This window comes from Archocentrus centrarchus, chromosome 1 (genome assembly GCF_007364275.1).
Source record: "Archocentrus centrarchus isolate MPI-CPG fArcCen1 chromosome 1, fArcCen1, whole genome shotgun sequence".
In the NCBI taxonomy this organism is placed as follows: domain Eukaryota; kingdom Metazoa; phylum Chordata; class Actinopteri; order Cichliformes; family Cichlidae; genus Archocentrus; species Archocentrus centrarchus.
Window position 1 is genome coordinate 15,757,996 of NC_044346.1, and position 20,996 is coordinate 15,778,991.

A 20,996-nucleotide genomic window follows, 5' to 3' on the forward strand; every position below is an offset into this window, starting at 1 on the left:
GTCACTGGATTGAATCTATACCAGAAAGAGGAAAGGATAACAGCTGATGTTGACTAAATCACATGAGTGAAAACAAAGAAATGGCAGGTTTGTCCTCAGAGCGTTGGGTAATTTTGTTTTTCTTCTTCATCGACATGAGGATTTGATTTGAATTTGTACCGGCTCACCCATAAATATTCCCCTTAAGTTATGCACTGCCTTTTACAGCCCCCCCCCCCCCCCCCCCTTTTTTTTTTAAAGCAAGGGAAACACATTATTTCCCTGAGCAATTTACCAAATCACATAGCATGAGATGAGAAGGGGACAGACCAGATGAGAACAGCAACATCATGGATTCCTTTACTTGTTATTTCATAAAAGAGAATGTGAAAACATGAGCCCTTGAACTATACACAGCTAGAAACAGAGAGCGCATCGGGGAACAAACTGGAAAATATGATCTTGATTAAGCAAGCAGCAACGCGGCAACATCCAGGAGTCGAGGGCCACTTGAGGCTGGCTCCAAAAGCAAAACTCCATTGACTCCGCAGTTAAACCTTTTCTCTTTGTGACAACTCTATGGGAAGTAACTTTACATCCTCACCCTGATTGAAGCTTAAAGTTATCATTATTAAGAGTGTGGGTGCTGACACAGGTGGCCACAGGTTCTAGCTGTCTGTTAGGTGTCTCCTCTGCTAATTCAATCAGAACCGGTCTTCTTGACTGTGTTTGTAGTGTTGTGTCCCTTTTGAGGTATTTTTAAATAATTAGCCAACAAATAAAATGGCCAGTAATTCTACTTACAGCTCATTCACAAAGTCTGTGCCCCAGTTTTGGTGAATGCACCTATACAGTCTGTGGATAAAGTTTGCTAACCAAGCCTGTCAGTATGAGCTGACAGCTTCCACCCACTGATCCATATTTGGTCACTTCTGACAGCAAATGACGACGGTGACAGTTTGTAGATGATGTGCTGGGATCCAAGACGGGACTAACATGTAATTTAAAACTTTTATTTATCAATTTCAAATACAGCTGGAGAGTGCGCATTCGAAACTCAAATATACACACACACGCAGTTCTCCTGCCCCTTGACACCTCCTCTTCTTCATTAAAGGTAACAGAAGCAAGGGAACACAAGGCCGTGTGTGCCAGGAAGTATGTGAGAAAGTGTGCGCGCGTGCACTGGGGAGTCAGTTCCAGCAGCACTAGATGCTTCAAACACACAGCCTAATTCCTCCGAGAACCGCTACACTGAAGTAACTGCTGAGACATCTCCCTCTGCCTGTCCTCCAGAGAGAGTTCACTCTCTCTGTTTCACACAGACACACACTTGCATGCACACATTTCCTCATAAGCTAATTGCACTTAGAGCCACTAACTATGCAAACAAACACACTAAAATAGAGACACAGCCACAACATGGGGCTCTGTGGGACAGCAAAATGGGAGACTGGATCATTAAAAGCCCTGATATGGGAATACGAGTAAACAACACTAACAGGTAAACATGATCTAGATAAACCTAACATTACGCGAGATTTAGGCCTAAAAAAGATGCTGAAGTTATGCAATAAACTCAATGTACTCTCAATTCTTTGATTTTTAAAGGTATTTTTGGGCAGTCCTTTTCTCAGAGAGGAACAAAAGGAAAACAAAGCACACCTCGAACCCAGGATGCTGCAGCTCATCGCAGGTATCATCCCTTAAAACAAGGGATTACCCCTCTTAATTCATGAGCAATCAAAGGATCAAAAAGTGTATAAACATGAGTAGCTACACAAAACCATCAACATGATTATAAATATGCTGAGGGTTGATGCACTGAATGTAACCAAGTATCGCATGAATTTAATTGTAATAAAAATGCCTTCATTTTCATTGTTTCTTACGTTAGCAGATTCTGACACCGCTCACACAGACACTCACAACCGGACAAGCAGGACTATCATTCTCTTTCATCTGACTGCCACATTAGCTTGGGACTGATACCCCGGAGGATGGTTGGAGGTAAGCTGTGATGCAGCTGCTCTACTGGATCCCCTGGGCTGCTTAAGGCGGTGTTAAGAACTGGCACTAATGTTATGCTACAGTTGATTTAGCTGGGCCCCTGTCCCCTTTGGCAGCGCTAGCAAGCACCAGCAACACAATGGCTGTTTTGCAAGAGGCCCTGTCCCCTTTGGCAACACTAAAATAGCTGCTGTAGCATTAAGCCATGCTAACTTGCATCCATTACTATTCAACAGGCCCTGCAGAGCAAACCTTTTGTCTAGGTATGATTTCATGAACATGTTTCAGGAGCGAACTGACATGCAAAGCCACTAACACTGACAAGTTTGCGTGCGTATGTGTGTGTGTGTGTCTGTGCGTGTGTGGACAAGGACAGGGGCTGCAAGCAAAAGGTGTTTTTATGAGCCAATTAAATGACACTGCTATGCTGTAGCCTGGGGCACACCTCAAGGCAGCAAGCAGCTCAAAGTTTCCGCACTCCAGCGACGCCGGTCTGGTAGTGGCATTACAGAAAAACTTTTTTGTTTTCATAAAAGATCAATCATTCCAGCGCTTTTGTCTTCTCCCTCTGAACGGGTTAGTACAATTATTTCCAAGGGCCCAATTTGGTTGCAGAGATTGTGTCAGACGGCTGGATGTCTAAATGAGTAAGAATGTGGGAGAAGTGAGGCTCGCAGAGCCTAAAAGAAATACAAGAGGGCCTTAGCAAGGAGTGTTTTTCCTTAGTTATTCACGAGTTTATGTCAGTATAACTGTAATAGTCATGTATATTTAATAATGTAGATGTTGCTACTGAACTCCAGCACTCTCCTATACAAACAACATTTGGGTCCTTGAAAAATCTTACAGGAGTGTGGCAGCTGTAAAATCAAAACTTTTACACAGTTTGTATATTTATACATAATAAACCCACTGTGCACTATTGATGCAAGCTGAATGTTAAAAAAAAAAGAAACGAATTGAGTGGTATGATAGGCTTTCTCGAGGTGTGAAAGGATACCCGCTGTAAATCTTTGTCTTTGGCTAGTGAGTCATCTCCAATCTAGGCCACTAGTGAAGGTAAGGGAGAAGTAGTTACAGTAGTTTTATCACAGAGGGGAGGAAAAAAAAGCTCTTTGATCTTTGATCTTCTCACTTTTGTTTGAAAATCAAATTTATCAAACGGGGGAATAACAACAACAACAACATGATAAATAGATTAAAAAAAGCACAAAGGCACCACACTTGCATTTGATTATCTCCAATAATGAATATGTCACATTTGCAAAGAGGGGCTCAGGTAAGGAAACCACTAAAGCACCGACAAGCCTATTCTCTTGCTCTTCTTCGTAATTACCTACCCCAGCAGCATACAGAGCCCTCTCTTTTCTCCCCTTTAGGCCACTGGAGACTGATATGAAAGGGAATTGGACACTTGGGGCCACAAATACTGTAATTAAAAATCTCTCCTTTTCTTGATACGTTGTTTGCAAACATCATTTCAGAGCGCAACATGCATTTGTTAGGGATCTGACCTAAATACACCCTAGATTAAACACAGGAAAGCACTCGGTCTTTGTTTCAGGTTCCTACTCATTAGGTGTGAAAATGAGGTGATTCAGGCATGATTGGGGTATAAATATAGAAAGGTGATATCCATACAAAAGAGATGCAACCTTTAGGTAGAATTCAGCAATCAAGAACATACTGTTGCAACTTAACAGTTATGGCTTATTGGTCAAGGTAATGCACTGGGAAGGAGTTGCAGACAAAAAAAGGTGGCTGGCTGTGCTGATAGCAAACTGTCACATACAAAATAAAAAGCTTCTCATACTTTTAATCTGGGCTCAGGGGGAATTCAACACATCTAGCCATCAATTAAGCGCGGAAACGTGCTTTTATTGTCTTAATCTAAAAGTTACTGATTATGCTTTTTCTTATTTTCTTTCATACACACCATTATAATGGTGGACTTTCTTATTAACATATGGCCAAAGTTTCAAATAACAAGATCAGAGTATGCACAGAAATGGTCCCCGTGGGTCCTTCTCTGAAGAGTTTCTTTCTACTCTCGGCTTTGTGTGATGTCAGTGAGAGTGGATATCCTTAATATGGTCACCTGAGCTACACAGCTCTGGTGTATGAGCGCAGAAGCCACACAAACCTGCTGTCCAAACCTTCTGTTTGCGAGGGGCAGCCAAACAGAGTTGGCTTAAACCCTTTTTAGGGCAAGTGACTATTTTTGGCAATTTCCAATTTCTAATTTCCGCGCCCATCCAGAGCCTCAGTGAGGTTAAGAAGAATGTGGTCATGAAGAAATGGCCTAATGTTGTATAAATGTATATGTTATAATGTTCTAAAATACACATTCCTTTCACCATATCTGTGTTTTTCTTATATTTTTTATATATACACTATTTTCAAAAGGAGGACTGCCCTAATGAAAGAAGAACTTAATTTATTTCTTTAAGACAGAAAATAAACTTTAGGATAATGCAAAGCTACTCTAGTAGAGTTGGAGATAAGCGGAATAGGCCCCCCTTTAGTCTGTTGTGCTCCACAGGACTGCACTTGATCAGGCCAACAATAACATGCTATACTATATGGACAGAAGTACGGGGTCATCTACACATCACACCTACAGGAGCTGCTCAGCCACAGAAGCCCATGCCATGAAGTTCCTGGCATACGGTTTTTGTGCTGATGTTAATGCCAAAGGAGGTTTGGAGCTCTGCAGTTATTGAGTCAGCAGAGCGTTGGCAACTGCTGCTCTGTAACTTTACGTGGTCTGTCACTTTGTGGCTGAGTTGCTGTGTCTCCTAAACACTTCCAAATTGCAGTAATACCACTTACAGTTGATTGTGGAAACTCTAGTAGGGAAGAAATTTCCTAAACTGATCTGATGCAACAGTGGCGTCCCATTACACTACCACGCTCAGACTCAGTGAGCTCTTTGGAATGATGTATTCTTTCCTAAGTGTTTGCACAGGCAGACTGCATGGCTAGGTGCTGTATGGTTGATAACATCTGAATTCAAAGATTAAGAGGCATGGCCCAATACTTTTGTTCATATAGTGTAAATTCCATAGCTTTAATCACCCAACCTGTTAATGGCTAAGGAACAGCACCAACAAGCTGCATCTGCTGTTTCTGTTTATGTGAAATGCAGGCTGAAGATGCCACAAAAATCACAGTGCACTCTGATAATAACAACAATAATATTAGCCTTCTCTTGGGAAACCCTTCACTGTTTCAGTGACGTATTTACAGTACAAAGGCTCAGCTCAAGTCCCCTCCACACACATACAAACATACTTACAGGGACCAAAAAAGAGTGCCTGATTTAATTAGCTCAGTCATTAAATGAAGCTTAATTAGCGCCACTTTCCTTCAGAGAGAAGTGTGGGACTCAGGGCTGTTCCTTGTCATTACAGAGGGATAATGAGCCACACAACACAACACACTGCTCCTCACTCTCACAGCACCAACAACAACAGAAAAGTTTCTCAATGCGTGGAAACAGAGCCACTGATATTTTTAAAACCAAGGGTTAATGATGTAACGCCCCATGGAAATACCAATATAGTGAGAAGCCTTTATAAGAAGTGACATGAAAAAAGTGTGCTATTTAACATCATTTACCACTGTAGAAATGAGCTACAGCAAACCCTCCCCAAAGTTTTATAAGGGTTTGAAATTACAGGAATTATTTCAGCCTTAGAGACCATCCATAAACGCCTTTGATGTTTTATAACAAGTAAAGTCCTGATTGGTCTGGCTTGTCTCTACCACTGTCTTAATGTAATGTTCACCTGCTTGTTATAGCTTCGAGGCTGATAAGAAGTGATGCTTGTACGTCTCCCTTGGGTGTGATTGTGAGGTAAATATTAGCAGGCCCTCAGCGCCACCCCATACCAGTAAACCAAACCACTGTCCTCTCATAAAGAAATCAACAGAGTCAATGACTTTTTAAATGTTATTATGCTGTCATGAGGCTTCAGATAGGTGTGTGTGTATACAAAATGAGTCTGAAAAATGATCTGGAGGGAACGTGTGTGTTTGCGTGCATGTGCACACGCTTGCATGCACATGCTGCTCCTGTTCATTACTGGCCAGCAGCAGAAGGCAGTCATTTCCCTGTCTTCATAAAGACTTGGTCCATTAAATTCTACCTCCAGTCAATAATTAGGACTCCACAAATAAACCAAAGGCAATTAAATCAATGCTTCCCCGGGCCGGTGCCTGGACCCCATGGCCCACATGGACACTCCATCTTCACTGCTGGCCTTATTCATGGTAGGCTGAGGTGGAGCCATACAGCACACCCCCTGGCCTGCTCATGATTATTAGACAGCATCGTCCCTTGATTCTGGCTATGGAGCGCCGCTTATGGTGGCTCTCTACTGAGAGGGGCAGGGTTTGATTTCATTAACTCACCAGTGGAGGTGAGAGACGAGGAAATGAATGCAATGTTTCATTTTGTTTTGAGTGGACATGTGGGGCAGCGGTGAGGGGGCTCCAGAAATCTATGGCACTTCCATGGCATGAAGGGAGCAGTAACTTCAGCACATACACAGTCACATATCATGTCTGCAACACAGAGTTTGTTAGCGTATTGCGAACGCCACTCTTTCTTGTTATTTTGACATGTGGCGGTGCATGACAGTGATTGCAAACAATGGCCCACACACAGACAAAGATGCACACATACATACTGATCTTCACATCTGCAAACACACACACACACACACACACACACACGCGCGCACAGAGTGAGTGATGGGTTTGCCATTGACAGGGCCACTGAGATAATAAAGTGCTGTCCCACTGGCAGCTCCATTAGGCACTGACAGTGACAAGATGAGGCTGTCGTGAGTGTGGTGCACATACGAATTTATACACATACCCAGACACATGCACGCACGCACACGCGCGCGCACACACACACACACACACACACACACACACACACACACACACACACACACACACACACACACACACACACACACACACACACACACACACACACACACACACACACACAGATGGACACATCCTCATCTTCTTCTGGTGACAGCCAGCCAGTTAAGGACATGGATCTCTCTCATCTTTCCTTTCACTGGGTCTATTTCTGTCTTTGTGTCTTTTTATTCGAGGAAGTGTGTATGAGTGCAGCTCTCGGTGAGATCATATCACTATTAGGGGAGTGTGTTATTAGTGTCACAGACAGGGTGACAGCCCAGGCCATTCCACTTCACAGATGTTCTGCTTGGTGAGCCTTTCATAAGCTATGACAGAGAGTCAAGAAACCAAAGGGGCACTTTACTGGAGTTCTTGAAGTGTATACACTCGCTAGAAAATGTTGGCTTCCCAGCAGCAGCCTTCACTTAGTGTAGGCTCGATATCATAGCAGTCTTAAAAACATAAATTAAGAGACCTACCTAATCAACCAAAAAAACCCAATCTCTTGGCATGCAAGATGTCAAACCAGCCCAAAGAAACAATATAGAAATATGAAAGAGAAAGGCAAAGATGGAGCCTAGTGTCCACTTGATATGACAATATGTTTTTGAAAACCAGACAGCGAGAAGAAACTGCGTGATCGAGCTGAGAGAAAAAAAATACATGAAAAAAAACAAAACAACAACAAAAAAAAAAAAAAACAGAACAAGATGGACTTGAAAGGGGATAGAAAAAGTCTGTTTCAGTGAAGGGGGATGACTGCGGTGGTCCCAGCGGTCCCCACAGGGACCTGGGGGCGAGTCTCAGCCTTGTCATACTCCGCTTTTCTCCTCCTCCACTCTGCACACTAGCTCCAGCCCCCCCTCCACCATCCCTGTTCTGCCCACGGAAAACGTCGATAGCAGGCTGCCGGTGCCGAGGTCTCTGGTGGACACTAGCTCATTCTCCCGGCATCGACAGGCCCGCCAAATCAATATTTAGTTCCCCACTAACAAGCTGCCTCGGGGTCTGAGCCAGAGAGAGAGAGAGAGAGAGAGAGAGGGAGAGAGTAAGAGAGCGAGTGAGTGAAGAATGCGGGACAGTGGAGGATGGCAGAGAGAGACAGAACAGGGACTGAGAGCTGTCCAGCTAGAAGGGAAAAACATGGATTCAATAGAGTGTTGTGTGTGTGTTAGTGTGGGAGGGGGAGAGGAAGGTGGAAAGGTCAGAAGAAGATCTGGGGAACAAGAGAACAGTGTCTGGTGTGTGTCGTGGTGCGGAGGTGACGCATGAGTGCCTGCAGCAGCCGCTGACAAGAACACAGACAAGACACACACACATACTCGACACTCTCAATCATACACATATCACAGCGAGCAGACGTTGACAGCACTCGAGCAAAGCTCCAGCAGAGCACTCACAGATGAGTGGCTGTGTGCACACAAAGACGCCAACACAGTCAGGATCTAGTTGCTTTTCTTTGTTTTATCTTTTGCATTATTGTCAGAGGATCATTGGGGTGGGAACAAAATTCATCCTCCACTTACTATATTTGGGTGAAACTGGAGGCCAAAAATTTTTTTTTTCCTGCACTGAAGACAGACAAGTATGACAGTATCTCCACCACATTTGTTTAATGTAAACACAGAAACATCCACATTCATAATAAATAAATCAAATGTATTAGTCAATAAAAAAATAAATAAATTGCAGTATTCATTACTCAAACACCTATACAGCACCAGTCAAAAGTTTGGACATACCTGAGGGTGTGGATGCTTCTTATTATCTGACACAACGTTTATATAAAAAAAAAACTATGGTGCACAAAATTTTTAAGTCTTTGACTGTTGTGCATGAACATGGAGACATGGTGCTAAATTCTTTATAAATGTAAAAAAAAAAAAAGCTATCTTAAGTTTTGTTCTGTGCGAGTAAAACTGCTCAGAATGAAATGAGAAATTTTACAGTGAAATGTTCATGATCGCTCTTTGGGTATCTTTAAAGGTGTGTTTGTGGTTTACTTTTCCCCCCTCACTGAGCTGCTCCTGATTTATCCCAAACCATTATTTACTAACAAAATAAGCTAGGACCAAATATTACACATATTTGGTAGAAGACACAGTTTCTTGGTTCAGTATGGCAAAGAAAGCTCAACTTACTGTAGATCATTGCAGAACAGTGACCTACAGCATAACACATAAATGCATGTCTTAGGTATTGCTCTGTGAAACAAAACAATCTCTTGCAAATAATTACTCAATAATTACTACTTATATTTCTCTGCCTCTTACTCAGTGTCAACTGGGATGCAACCCCTTGATGATCATGAATTAGATAAGGGGTTAAGAAAACAGACTGATGAATAGCTGGATGGATGGAAAACAAACTTGCTCTGGTTGGAATAATACATAACGGTCTTTGTGTTGAAATAAATCATGCACTTGTTTGTTATGTTGGACCATATTAGCAAGTACATTTCTGTAATGTCTTCTTAATTCCTTGTGCAAGCAATACTGAAAAGAGGCCTGCTTGGACTGCAGGTAATGACTTATTTAAATACAGTAGTAACTGTGCAGTAACCAACAATTATTCCTTTTATGCATATAAAGCAAACAGGTTAAAGTTTGACTTGTAATTAAAATCTTAGTTGGAATAAAACAAGCATTTACTTTTTGCACATTTAAAAAAAAATCTTATTATACTGAGTCTACTGAACTGCCTGTGAAGGTGAGGAGGTGCAAGTAGGTGAGCCTGACCTTCTGCTGGAGGATGTGGTTTACATGGTCCAGCCACTCCTGGTCTCTAGGAAACTCTGAATAATCTGCCATCCCCTGCAAACACAAAAGGAGATACTCATCAGTGTTTTCTTTTAGAGATTATAAGAAAGTGAACTAAAAGTGTTAAAGGGGGGTAACCATCAATAAATTGTAGGAATATTTACATTTTGTTTAATGTTAAGCCAAAATGTCAAAAATATTAAGTCAGAAATATTAAGGTATAATGTTTCTACAAAGACCTTTAAGAAGCTTTGTGGAGATTATTGTAGGGTACACCAGCACACCTCTGCATACTACCCATGCGTAAAGACCTAATACAGTGGTAGTCTTGTTACTGCTAATGAACATGGTGAAAAGAAACTGCATGGCCATGTACACCTGAACACTAATATGCTTCCCCCTCACTTCAACGCAAAGTGGCACTGGACAAGGTGTGAGGAGACTAATTCATAGGGACACAAGAGGAAGAGCAGGAGCAGAAACGTCTGTGTGTGCGTGTGTGTGGTATGTTTGTCTGTCTGTCTGTTAACTATATTACAGCATAATATAATTAATAGTCCAATTCATACCAAATTTGCACAAAAGATTACCAGTGACCCCTAGATCAAATTTATTGCATTTTTTTATTACATTTTTGCCATAATTAGGTCAAAGTAAAAAAAAAAAAAAATCCAGAAAAATTAAAAAAAAATCCCTATCTTTAACAAAATGGGCAAAATGTAAAAAAAAAAACCCAAAAACCAAATAACAATATATCCCTCAAAGTCTATAAGATTCATCTGATGTTCGGTACACAGTTGTGGAAGGCCAAGAACTAGAACCAAACCAAATGCCATCTGGATCCGATCCAGATTCTGGATTTGCAGCCTACTTGAATTTATCATGGGAAACTCCATTTAACCCATATTTTTGGTCATATCTCAGCTGAATAAAGACACATCACCGCCATTTGTTGCAGTAAGAAGCATATCACTACTGTCCATGGACATGTAACATTTGATCGGGATATGATTCGGATACACGAATATATGACACAACATCAATCTGATTACTCAATTCCCCAATTATTGCCCACCACTTCTTTCAGTTCAACTTTTTAAACCTTGGAAAATTGTGGGCATGGACAACAGGACCTGTGTGTTATCTCGGTGATTCAGTGTTTCGAGAGCAACAACAAACACCGTTCAAATCAGGTAAAACAGGTTTCAATCAGGTTTGTTGTGCCTGGCACCACTTGTTCTTTTAATGTAAGTGTGTCATAGGTATATATACTCTGTACAACACTTTGGTCAATGAAAGCTTTACAAATAAATTTTATTGGCTTACTTACTTATTCAATGCCACAAATTTACAAAGGCCCTCAAGCAGAAACAGAAATGATATATTAATAAAGCAGTTCTGAGAATTATGCTATACTCATAGCAATAGCAATGTGTGAGAGGTTGGTCAGTCAGGCAAATGTTAGCTTTCATGTTACTTAGAAAACTGACCATGATTTTGAGAATATATTAATTATGTCATATGTTATTATTTTGCATCTCACCAATTATATTATATTATATTATATTATATTATATTATATTATATTATATTATATTATATTCCCAATTGGTTGCTATAAATACTTATGTCACAAATATCCTCTAAATTAAAAAAAATAAAATACAGAACCATGAAAGATAAGAGAAATTCTATCTGTATATTAAAGGATGCTTTCACTGTTTTGTGTTTAATTATATATCCTCTATAATCAAAGCTTTAGTTTAACAAAGCAGCTTGCCTTGATTTTTCTTAGTGAGAGCACTGACAGGATCATTTTTTTGTACCGGACGTGTCCCATTTCACTGCATACGTTATCCCACTAAACTTTACATGATGGCAGGGAACATTCAGACATAACACAGTCTGCAACGGCCCCAAATTAATTTTGTATCTCTTCCTGTTGATTCCCAGCTGTTTGGTACCCTATATAACGTCTCTGGTGATAGCACTTGTGTTAGGCTGCCTAATTAGTCAATGATGCTTGAGTAACTGAGACCTAGAAAGCAAGGTCATAACAAGTGTGTGTGTGTGTTTAATTTAATGAGGAAAAGAGGCCTTTTGCGACTGCTGCCTTAAAACATCTCACAACATAAGTGAACACTGTGTGTAAAATGTATGTATGCATGTAAGATTTTGTGTTCTTGCTGGCGCTTGATAAATATATGACAAAGCACTGACCCTCCATCTAATATCAGGTGCAAAACAAACTGGCCTGGCAATTATAGCCTTATTACATCTGGATCATTAACTCCACAACAAGTTGCCCAGGGAGCCTGGAGCTGCTCAGGCCTTTCTGTGGCTCTGCTGCACACAGTGAAATGGAGTAAGAATGTTCAGGATCCAGAAGTGAGTAAATATAGGTGCAATAAGTATGTTTGAGCACTATTTGCTTGCCTGTATGTGGATACAAATTATATGGATACACCTTGAAAAGCACAATGTATGGATGGCAGCAAATGTTCTCCAAAACCTGTACATAATGTTCAGTATGTGCTAATTCCACATCCCATTTGCATAATATAGCATCATGGGTGCTGGCTTTTGACCTGTGTTGTGATAACAAGCCAGAAGGTCCCTGCCATTTTTAGCTCAGATTTTGATTGGTTGGAACAGAGGAGAGTTCTTCAGCTCACCTCAGTCCATCTGAATTGAGCTGACACACAGAGAAGGTGACAGCATTTCTGCATCTTCTCGATTTATGTGCGCTTGCAGCGTGCTGTGGATACAGTGATGAATGTGCTCGCTGACAATTTCAAGACGGAAACAAGTGAGCTAAGACTAATTCTCTAGAGGAAAAAAAAATGCATAATCTTCGGAAAAGATGACAGTCATTACAAAAAGTCCAACTATACCACAAATTCCCCTAAAATATAAATACAACCAGGAATAATTCATTTAAAAAAATTTGAAAGACTTGAAATTCAAAATTGTATCGATTTCAAAACCAAGTACCAGTGCCCTCCAAAGCTGAAAACTTCTGGAAATATTGTTGACAAGAGACATCTACCAAACTAAAGGAAAGTAACTGCTGGCAATGCGGTGTTCTCATTTAAAAGTAAAAGAAGAGAAGTAAAAGCAATCCCACTGAGCCTGAACTCTCATTCAGCACACTGGTATTGCAAAAACCAAATGAATAAATGAATACACTTGCAATGCGTTAGACTTGTTGAACACTGCTGGGACATCCTGATACAGTAACATTGTGTCAGTCATCAAGCTCAATGAGAAACTCACAATCTAAAAAGATTGTGCAGAAGCTCTTCATTTTTTTTTTTTTTAGTGTGAAGATAAGAGAAAACACATTTTAGAAACAAAAAACAGGAAACATTTGCTTGGCCCAAATGCTAAGTAAAGAAATAAATAAAGATTCAGTGTTTTGTCACATATATAACAGAGTTCAGACTGCAAACAATGATATAGAGTGATTTTTCTTTTGGTAAATAACCACAAGTTGTTAATCCTCTTCTGTATGTATTCTGAGTTACAGCTGCAGGAAAAAGTTTGAGAACCCTTCACTAGTTTCTGATTTTCTGCAGAAACATATCCTAAAACCTCATCTAATTTTCCTAGAAGAAAAAGAAAAAGAGAACCCAATAAAACAAATGGAAAAAAAAAATGTTTTCAGTAAATGTTGATCATTCTTGAACACTGACTTGGAGGAATTTTTGCTCATTTCCCTGCTCATGATTGTGGGAACTGCTCACTTCGGGTCCTTCTACATCATTTCTGTTCAATAAAGGTCAAAACTTTGACTTGTCCAATCCAAAAAAAAAAAAAAAGATAATCTATATTCTTCTTTAACTAGGCTGCTGTCTTGCTGCATGACCCCCTTTCTCATGAGATTTGGATGTCCTGACATTTTCTTTTCAAATTTGCTGGTATAATTCAATATTCACAGCTCGATCAACGATGTTACACCATCCTGGCCCAGATGCAGTGAAACAGGTCCAAACCATGAGCACCACATTTCAGAGATTATGCTGGAATTCAGCATTTTCCTCTTTCCAAACATCAGCCACATTTAAATGAAACAGTCCTATTTTGCCCTCATCTTTCCACAAACCATTGTTCAAACAGCGTTCTGCCATACCCACAAAATATTTAGCAGACTGCAGACTGAGAGCAGTTGCTTTTTCCTTGAAGCCCTGTCATGCACATCATTATTGTTTAGAGTTCTCTTGGCGGTAGACTCATGAACATTTATACTAACAAACGTTGAGCTAATGAGGCATTTAGTTGCTTAGAAGTAACCCTGGGATCCTTTGTGACCTCAATGACTGTTACTAGACTTCCTCTTGGAATGATTTGTTGATCGACCGCTCCTCTGGAAGGTAACAATGGTGCTGAATTTCCTTCCTTTGTACAGAAGCAGCATGATTATGGATTGGTTATGTCTCCCTTTAAAGAAAATTTTGTAACATGAACAACATCAACAAGTTCTTATTTGTGGGGAGTCTAAGCTCCAGAATATGGAAGAATCGTTCACTTTAAAAAAAAGCTGGCTCAAATATACACTGCTCAAAAAAAATAAAGGGAACACTTAAACAACACAATATAACTCCAAGTAAATCAAACTTCTGTGAAATCAAACTGTCCACTTAGGAAGCAACACTGATTGACAATCAATTTCACATGCTGTTGTGCAAATGGAATCGCCAACAGGTGGAAATTATTGGCAATTAGCAAGACACACTCAATAAAGGAGTGGTTCTGCAGGTGGGGACCACAGACCACTTCTCAGTACCTATGCTTTCTGGCTGATGTTTTGGTCACTTCTGAATGTTGGTGGTGCTTTCACTCTTGTGGTAGCATGAGATGGACTCTACAACCCACACAAGTGGCTCAGGTAGTGCAGCTCATCCAGGATGGTACATCAATGCGAGCTGTGGCAAGAAGGTTTGCTGTGTCTGTCAGCATAGTGTCCAGAGGCTGGAGGAGCTACCAGGAGACAGGCCAGTACACCAGGAGACGTGGAGGAGGCCGTAGGAGGGCAACAACCCAGCAGCAGGACTGCCCCCGCCTTTGTGTAAGGAGGAACAGGAGGAGCACTGCCAGAGCCCTGCAAAATGACCTCCAGCAGGCCACAAATGTGCATGTGTCTGCACAAATGGTTAGAAACCGACTCCATGAGGATGGTATGAGGGCCTGACATCCACAGATGGGGGTTGTGCTCACAGCCCAACACTGTGCAGGACGCTTGGCATTTGCCAGAGAACACCAGGATTGGCAAATTCGCCACTGGCGCCCTGTGCTCTTCACAGATGAAAGCAGGTTCACACTGAGCACGTGACAGACGTGACAGAGTCTGGAGACGCCGCGGAGAGTGATCTGCTGCCTGCAACATCCTTCAGCATGACCGGTTTGGCAGTGGGTCAGTAATGGTGCGGGGTGGCATTTCTTTGGAGGGCCGCACAGCCCTCCATGTGCTCGCCAGAGGTAGCATGACTGCCATTAGGTACCGAGATGAGATCCTCAGACCCCTTGTGAGACCATATGCTGGTGCGGTTGGCCCTGGGTTCCTCCTAATGCAGAACAATGTTAGACCTCATGTGGCTGGAGTGTGTCAGCAGTTCGGCAAGATGAAGGCATTGAAGCTATGGACTGGCCTGCCCGTTCCCCAGACCTGAATCCAATTGAGCACATCTGGGACATCATGTCCCACTCCATCCACCAACGTCACGTTGCACCACAGACTGTCCGGGAGTTGGCGGATGCTTTAGTCCAGGTCTGGGAGGAGATCCCTCAGGAGACCATCCGCCACCTCATCAGGAGCATGCCCAGGCGTTGCAGGGAGGCCATACAGGCACGTGGAGGCCACACACAATACTGAGCCTCATTTTGACTTGTTTTAAGGACATTACATCAAAGATGGATCAGCCTGTAGTGTGTTTTTCCACTTTAATTTTGTGTGTGACTCCAAATCCAGGCCTCCATTGGTTAATCAATTTGATTTCCATTGATGATTTTTATGTGATTTTGTTGTCAACACATTCAACTTTGTACAGAACAAAGTATTCAATGAGAATATTTCATTCATTCAGATCTAGGATGTGTTATTTGAGTGTTCCCTTTATTTTTTTGAGCAGTGTATTTTGATGTATGACCTTCCAAAAAAAAAAAACAGTTCAATGAAATAACTTAAGGATAAGTTGTGTAACTCCCAGCCTAAACTCAACTACCCTCAAAAATACTGTATGATGAATCTCCAGTTATTGAAGACAAATAATTTATGGTAACACTATTTTATTTTATAAATGCATACAATTTGGGTTGTTACATTTTTGTATGATTTTTAAGGCTCAATTATGTATCTTTAGACACCAAGTTTGTGTCTCTGGCTCCACTATAAATTGTTTGGCTAAAAGTATTAAAAAGCTGTTGGCCATTTTAAAAATGTCCATCATAACTTATGCGGTATTATGTGTTTTATGAATAAATTCACCAGAGGTTCACATTGTGGATTTATTTCGTGTATTATATTAGTTTAGACACCAAACGTGTTCCTAATGCTCACTCTGCTGGAAATTGGTTGGGTCTATAAAATTTTGGTGGCCATTTTGAAAGAATCACGCATAATTCCTGTTCTGGTCAAACGTGGTGATGGAACTGTTCCTAAACATGATTCTTATATTAAAACAGATATGTGTAGCAAATTTGGTGCTTCTATCATAAAGTGAATGAACTATTCTTTAAAGAGAAACACATGATCATTGTTACAAGCTACTAATTATTGAGATTTGTGTATGTTTTCCCTTGCAAAAATATAACCGTGGGTACTTTTTTACCTGAGTCTGAGTGTCTTTTCATATCTTTATCGGGGCTGTCTTTATCTACTTTTCATGACTTAACAGGAAATGGAACTGGATGGTTATTTAGGTCATATTTAAGCAGAAAGTATATCATAAAATATCAAAGGCTTCACAAATATTTCCTGCAACTGTACCTTCTTTCCCAAGCAGTCATTACACTACGTTATACTGCAGTCTTTCAGTGCTTTTTTTCATCTCTGGGAGACAGCACAAACTTCCTATCCTGACTCTAACCCTCAATTAAATTTGAAATTAAAGAATAAAAACCAAGTTTTATGCTTTAACCTCCTTTGATAAACATGGGACAACAGGTAAACAAACCCGTGTTAAGACACCAAGTAGCCCGTCATAAACCATCACTAATAAAATGCAGTGAAAAAAAAAGTGGTGAGGAGAAAAGAGCGATTTTACCAATAGAGGTTAAAGCTTTGGTGAAAGGGACTGTTTGTCAAGTGAGAAACTGTTCCCTTTCATCTCTTGGGTGGAGCTGTGCAGCAAAGAGCTAAAATTGGTTTCAAGTGTGAGTAAGTGTCTGCTGCGCCCACTCTCATCTTGTGATAGATGGGAGGAAGTCCCCAGGGATGTGAGGCTGATTGTAACATAGGGTTGCTAATTGATGACATGGCTGGGTGTGATCTATGGTGGAGTGATGGCCCACCAAGTTGTAAAAGAGTCTGGAAGACTTCTGAAAACCGACAACACTCAGTAACAAGGAATTTTCCGTTCAATGACTGGTTTTACCTGCAAGGAAGGAAAAAAAAAAGTTGTACTTACTCAGCTTGTGTCATTATTAAATCTTATATCAAGTTGATGTGTGCTGCAGGTGTTGACAGGTTTTTGATTTTGTCTAGATCGAGAACGCTGACTTCAAACATGGAGTCTTTGCTTTGGCACTGCTACTTCCCAACTTATTAGTGACATGCCTCGGTGCATTTCTTAAAAGTTGTCTAGAATTGCTTACTTGCCAATCAATGTTCTATCTACCCATCAATAAGAGAAGGTCAGAGAAAAGTAGAAATTTCCAGCAAGGTTAAATACTGTTAGACAATGAAATGAAATAAGATGGCACCTAATTCTTACTTCCTCCTTTTTAGACCAATGCCAGTCTATAGTATCTGTTCCCAGAGCACAGGGCAAAGTAGCTCCTTGACACTGATTTTGCGTTACTTGACAAAGAAGATACCCAAAGCCAAAGTCAATATTAATGTAATACTGTCTTTTCCAGTCCAAGGTGTAAACACAGACACACACGCATGCACACAAAGAAACAAACAAAAAACTTTTACAGCATAAAAAAATCTATCACATGTATGTTGAGTGCCCTGGGCATAATCAATCATAAACGTGATGTAATTCCTTAAACTTTGAATTTGTATATAATGTTGAACCGTGGTCCCTTGGGCTTACCTGATCAGTTTCCATTATGTCTGCAAGATCATTCTCTGACATATTGAGGATGGAGGCAGCAATGGACTTGGCTTTGATCATAGACTTGGCTGAGAGGCCGCCCTTTGCTGCCACAGAGTTGGCCTGCCTCAACCTCCTCCTCTTCATCAACTGCTGCTTGACCTCTTGAACGTCTAAAAGTATTTCACTGGCCAGGGCCTGAAGGGGGAGGAGAAAAAGGAATAAAAAAAGAAGAGGATGATGAAATGGATGTAGAAAAACAAGAGGGATAGCTCTGCCTGGCAGATGAATAAATGAAATTGATCAAGCATGCGCCAGAGAGGCCTAGTACATTATGGAGGAATATTGAGTTTGACACACTCAGATTCTCTTCGGTTTCGCCTCACGCTCCCCTGTAGGAATGTGGACCTGAGGGTTTGTTGCCCTGTCGATTGAAAGCTGAGGGAACAGAGCTTTGATATCAAACGCACCCCAAGTTTTGCTAAATTCTCCACAGACAGAGAATCATGCATCAGAGAGAGAAAGACAGGGAGCTACTGAAAATACAGGCATTCATTTATTTATTTGCTTTCTGAATGTCTCACAGTACAACAGGGCAGCATAACACTGTTAATAATTAAGCTATGAAGGGCTGTTTCAAATGGTGCCCAAGTGAAAGGCGAGCGAGACGAGGAAGGCCTGCGATGGCACAGTTGTCGGGCACTAAATGGGAGTTTGCTCTAAATACAGAGAGACAATTAAATGTTAAAACTGCCACTGTACACGAGAAAGTCAATAAAGTAAACTCCCCTTTGCTTCATTTTGAGCTTATTGATCGAGGCAATAATCTTCTGTATCATTCCCTTGTAAGCCTGCTGAAAAGCTGACCTTGGAATAGATGGTCAGATGAGGGAAAGCTAGAGACAGGAGAACTTGCAGTACACAAAACAAAATAAAAAAGAAACACAAAGTACAACTTCCTCTTGGACAGTAGAAAACACAAGCAGGCAAACAAGAAGCACAGTGCACGTACACCAACACAAACCAGAGTACAAACACAGAAAACACTCAAGGGCTTTAAAGTAACACTGGTAATCACACATGAGCAACGCTGAACCACGCCAAAAAATCTCCACTTCTCGGTCTTAATTTTCCACAGGTGCACCAGGTGCAGTTTACAAAACCAGAAGTGGTCCCTGGTGGAGAATGCTGAGCGTGTAGTTAAAGGCTTGCAGTTGACATAATGCTTTTGGTCTATTAGCAACACTGAACAAAGACAGTGCTCAAACATTCAGAAATTTAAAGGGGATATCTGTAAGCAAGGTCATAATATACTGAATCCACCCGTCCGTCCATCCACCCTCTTTACTGCTTATCCAGTTTAGGGCTGCTCAGGGGCTGGAGCCTATCCCAGCTTCCACATGGTGATAGGCGAGGTACACTCTGGGTAGGTTGCCATTATACTGCAGGGCCAACACAGAGAGGCGACGTCGTTAACCCCTGTACTACTGTGCCACTGCAATTCCTTCTACTTTCATATGGGCGTAAATATTCAAGATAATGAACAGAAGACATAAACACCAGTTATTAAGGAAGAAAGCTTTAGTTCATTTAGGTCCTCTTAGCCCCGTTTACCCTTAGGGAATACACAGCTTATTAACAAACAGTTGGACATCCTATTCTTATATTTACAGCCCAACAGATATTCACTCATTAGTCAAGGGTTAAATACTGTATGTATGTGGAATCATCCAGAAGGAGATTAAGGAGTGACTTTATCACTCATTCCTACTCTGGGAGAGATGGCTGGGACTGGTGTATGCAAGCGTTCACACATACAAGCTTTTGAAATACACAGATGGAAAATGTGTCCGTTTATTAAGAGGTCTTAGCCTGGCTAGTACCACAAACACTATGGCCAGAGGGCCAATTTAGACAGGACGAGGATCAGGGCATGGAGATGTGGATCAAATGAGCAGCTAACAGAGATCCTCTCTGATAACAAACTACTGCTGAATTGGTCATGAGCACACAATGGGCCATTTGTAAATATAAAGAGCAGCGCAAGAGGAGAAAATGCTCTAATTTTCTTGACTTATCTACCCACTGATGATAGAAACTGCTATTTAGCAGTTTATTACATACCCTATAAACTTGAACGCAGGGTTGCAGAAGCCCCGTTCACAGAATATGAAAGTCATATGTGGCTCTCAAGCTCTCACAGGTAAATGTATTCATTGTTGTAGTTTCTTGCATATCTGAGCCCGACAGCATTTTCAAGTAATTAAAAATCACCCATATATTCCTATATTAAAAAAAATCAGTAGGGATGACTGGCCAAAAATTGTACTTTTTGTATTCTGCAAGAGAACAAACTCCTCGGTGTTTGTGTATTGTGGAGTAGTCACTACATGCAGGGCCACTGTTTAGCAGTTCAAGAGCAGTGCTTACAGCCTGGGGCGTGCGCAGGGGCCAAAAGGGTTTGCTGGCACACAATAAAAAAAGTCTCCACACACACACACACAACACATGCAGGTACAAAGAACAACAAAAAAAAAAAAACAAGCTCATAAAGACACAGACACATCTACACACACACACACACACACACACACACACACACACACACACACACACACACACTCACACACACACGTGCAGCCCTCCGGTCCTGATCAATACATGACAAGAGTAAATCTCCTCCGGACGTCAGGCAGTCCAATCAAAGGGCTTGGTGTTCTTATAGGGGATCACAAGAGCCAGGGGGAGACAAACAATGATGTGAATCCTCAACAACAGCACAATGGCCCCAACAGCTTGGGGTTATGGGAATGGAGGAGACGAGTAACACAAGCATGACCTGTATTTTTATGCACATCTATATGTGCGAGCTTTTTGCATGTGATGCAACTTCTGTTTGGATGCAGGCGGGTCTTCTGCACCATATGAATGTGTACGTGTGTGCAGGCAGTAAATTTGGAAAAGAGGAGAGGGTGAAGGTTTAGCTGTGCAAAAGAAAGAGTTCGCAAAAAAGAGGCAGAACAAATAAAACAAATTCTTTTCATAT

The 20,996-nt window shown here is 41.2% G+C and overlaps 1 protein-coding gene across 1 annotated transcript in view; it reads right to left on the reverse strand.

The window, feature by feature from the left end:
• cntln (centlein, centrosomal protein) overlaps window positions 1-20,996 on the reverse strand; it is an 87,166-nt gene that overhangs the window by 1,358 nt on the left and 64,812 nt on the right. Inside the window, 2 exon segments of the mRNA XM_030735182.1 lie at window positions 9,672-9,746; window positions 17,951-18,148. Coding sequence (XP_030591042.1) covers window positions 9,672-9,746; window positions 17,951-18,148 — 273 coding nt within the window.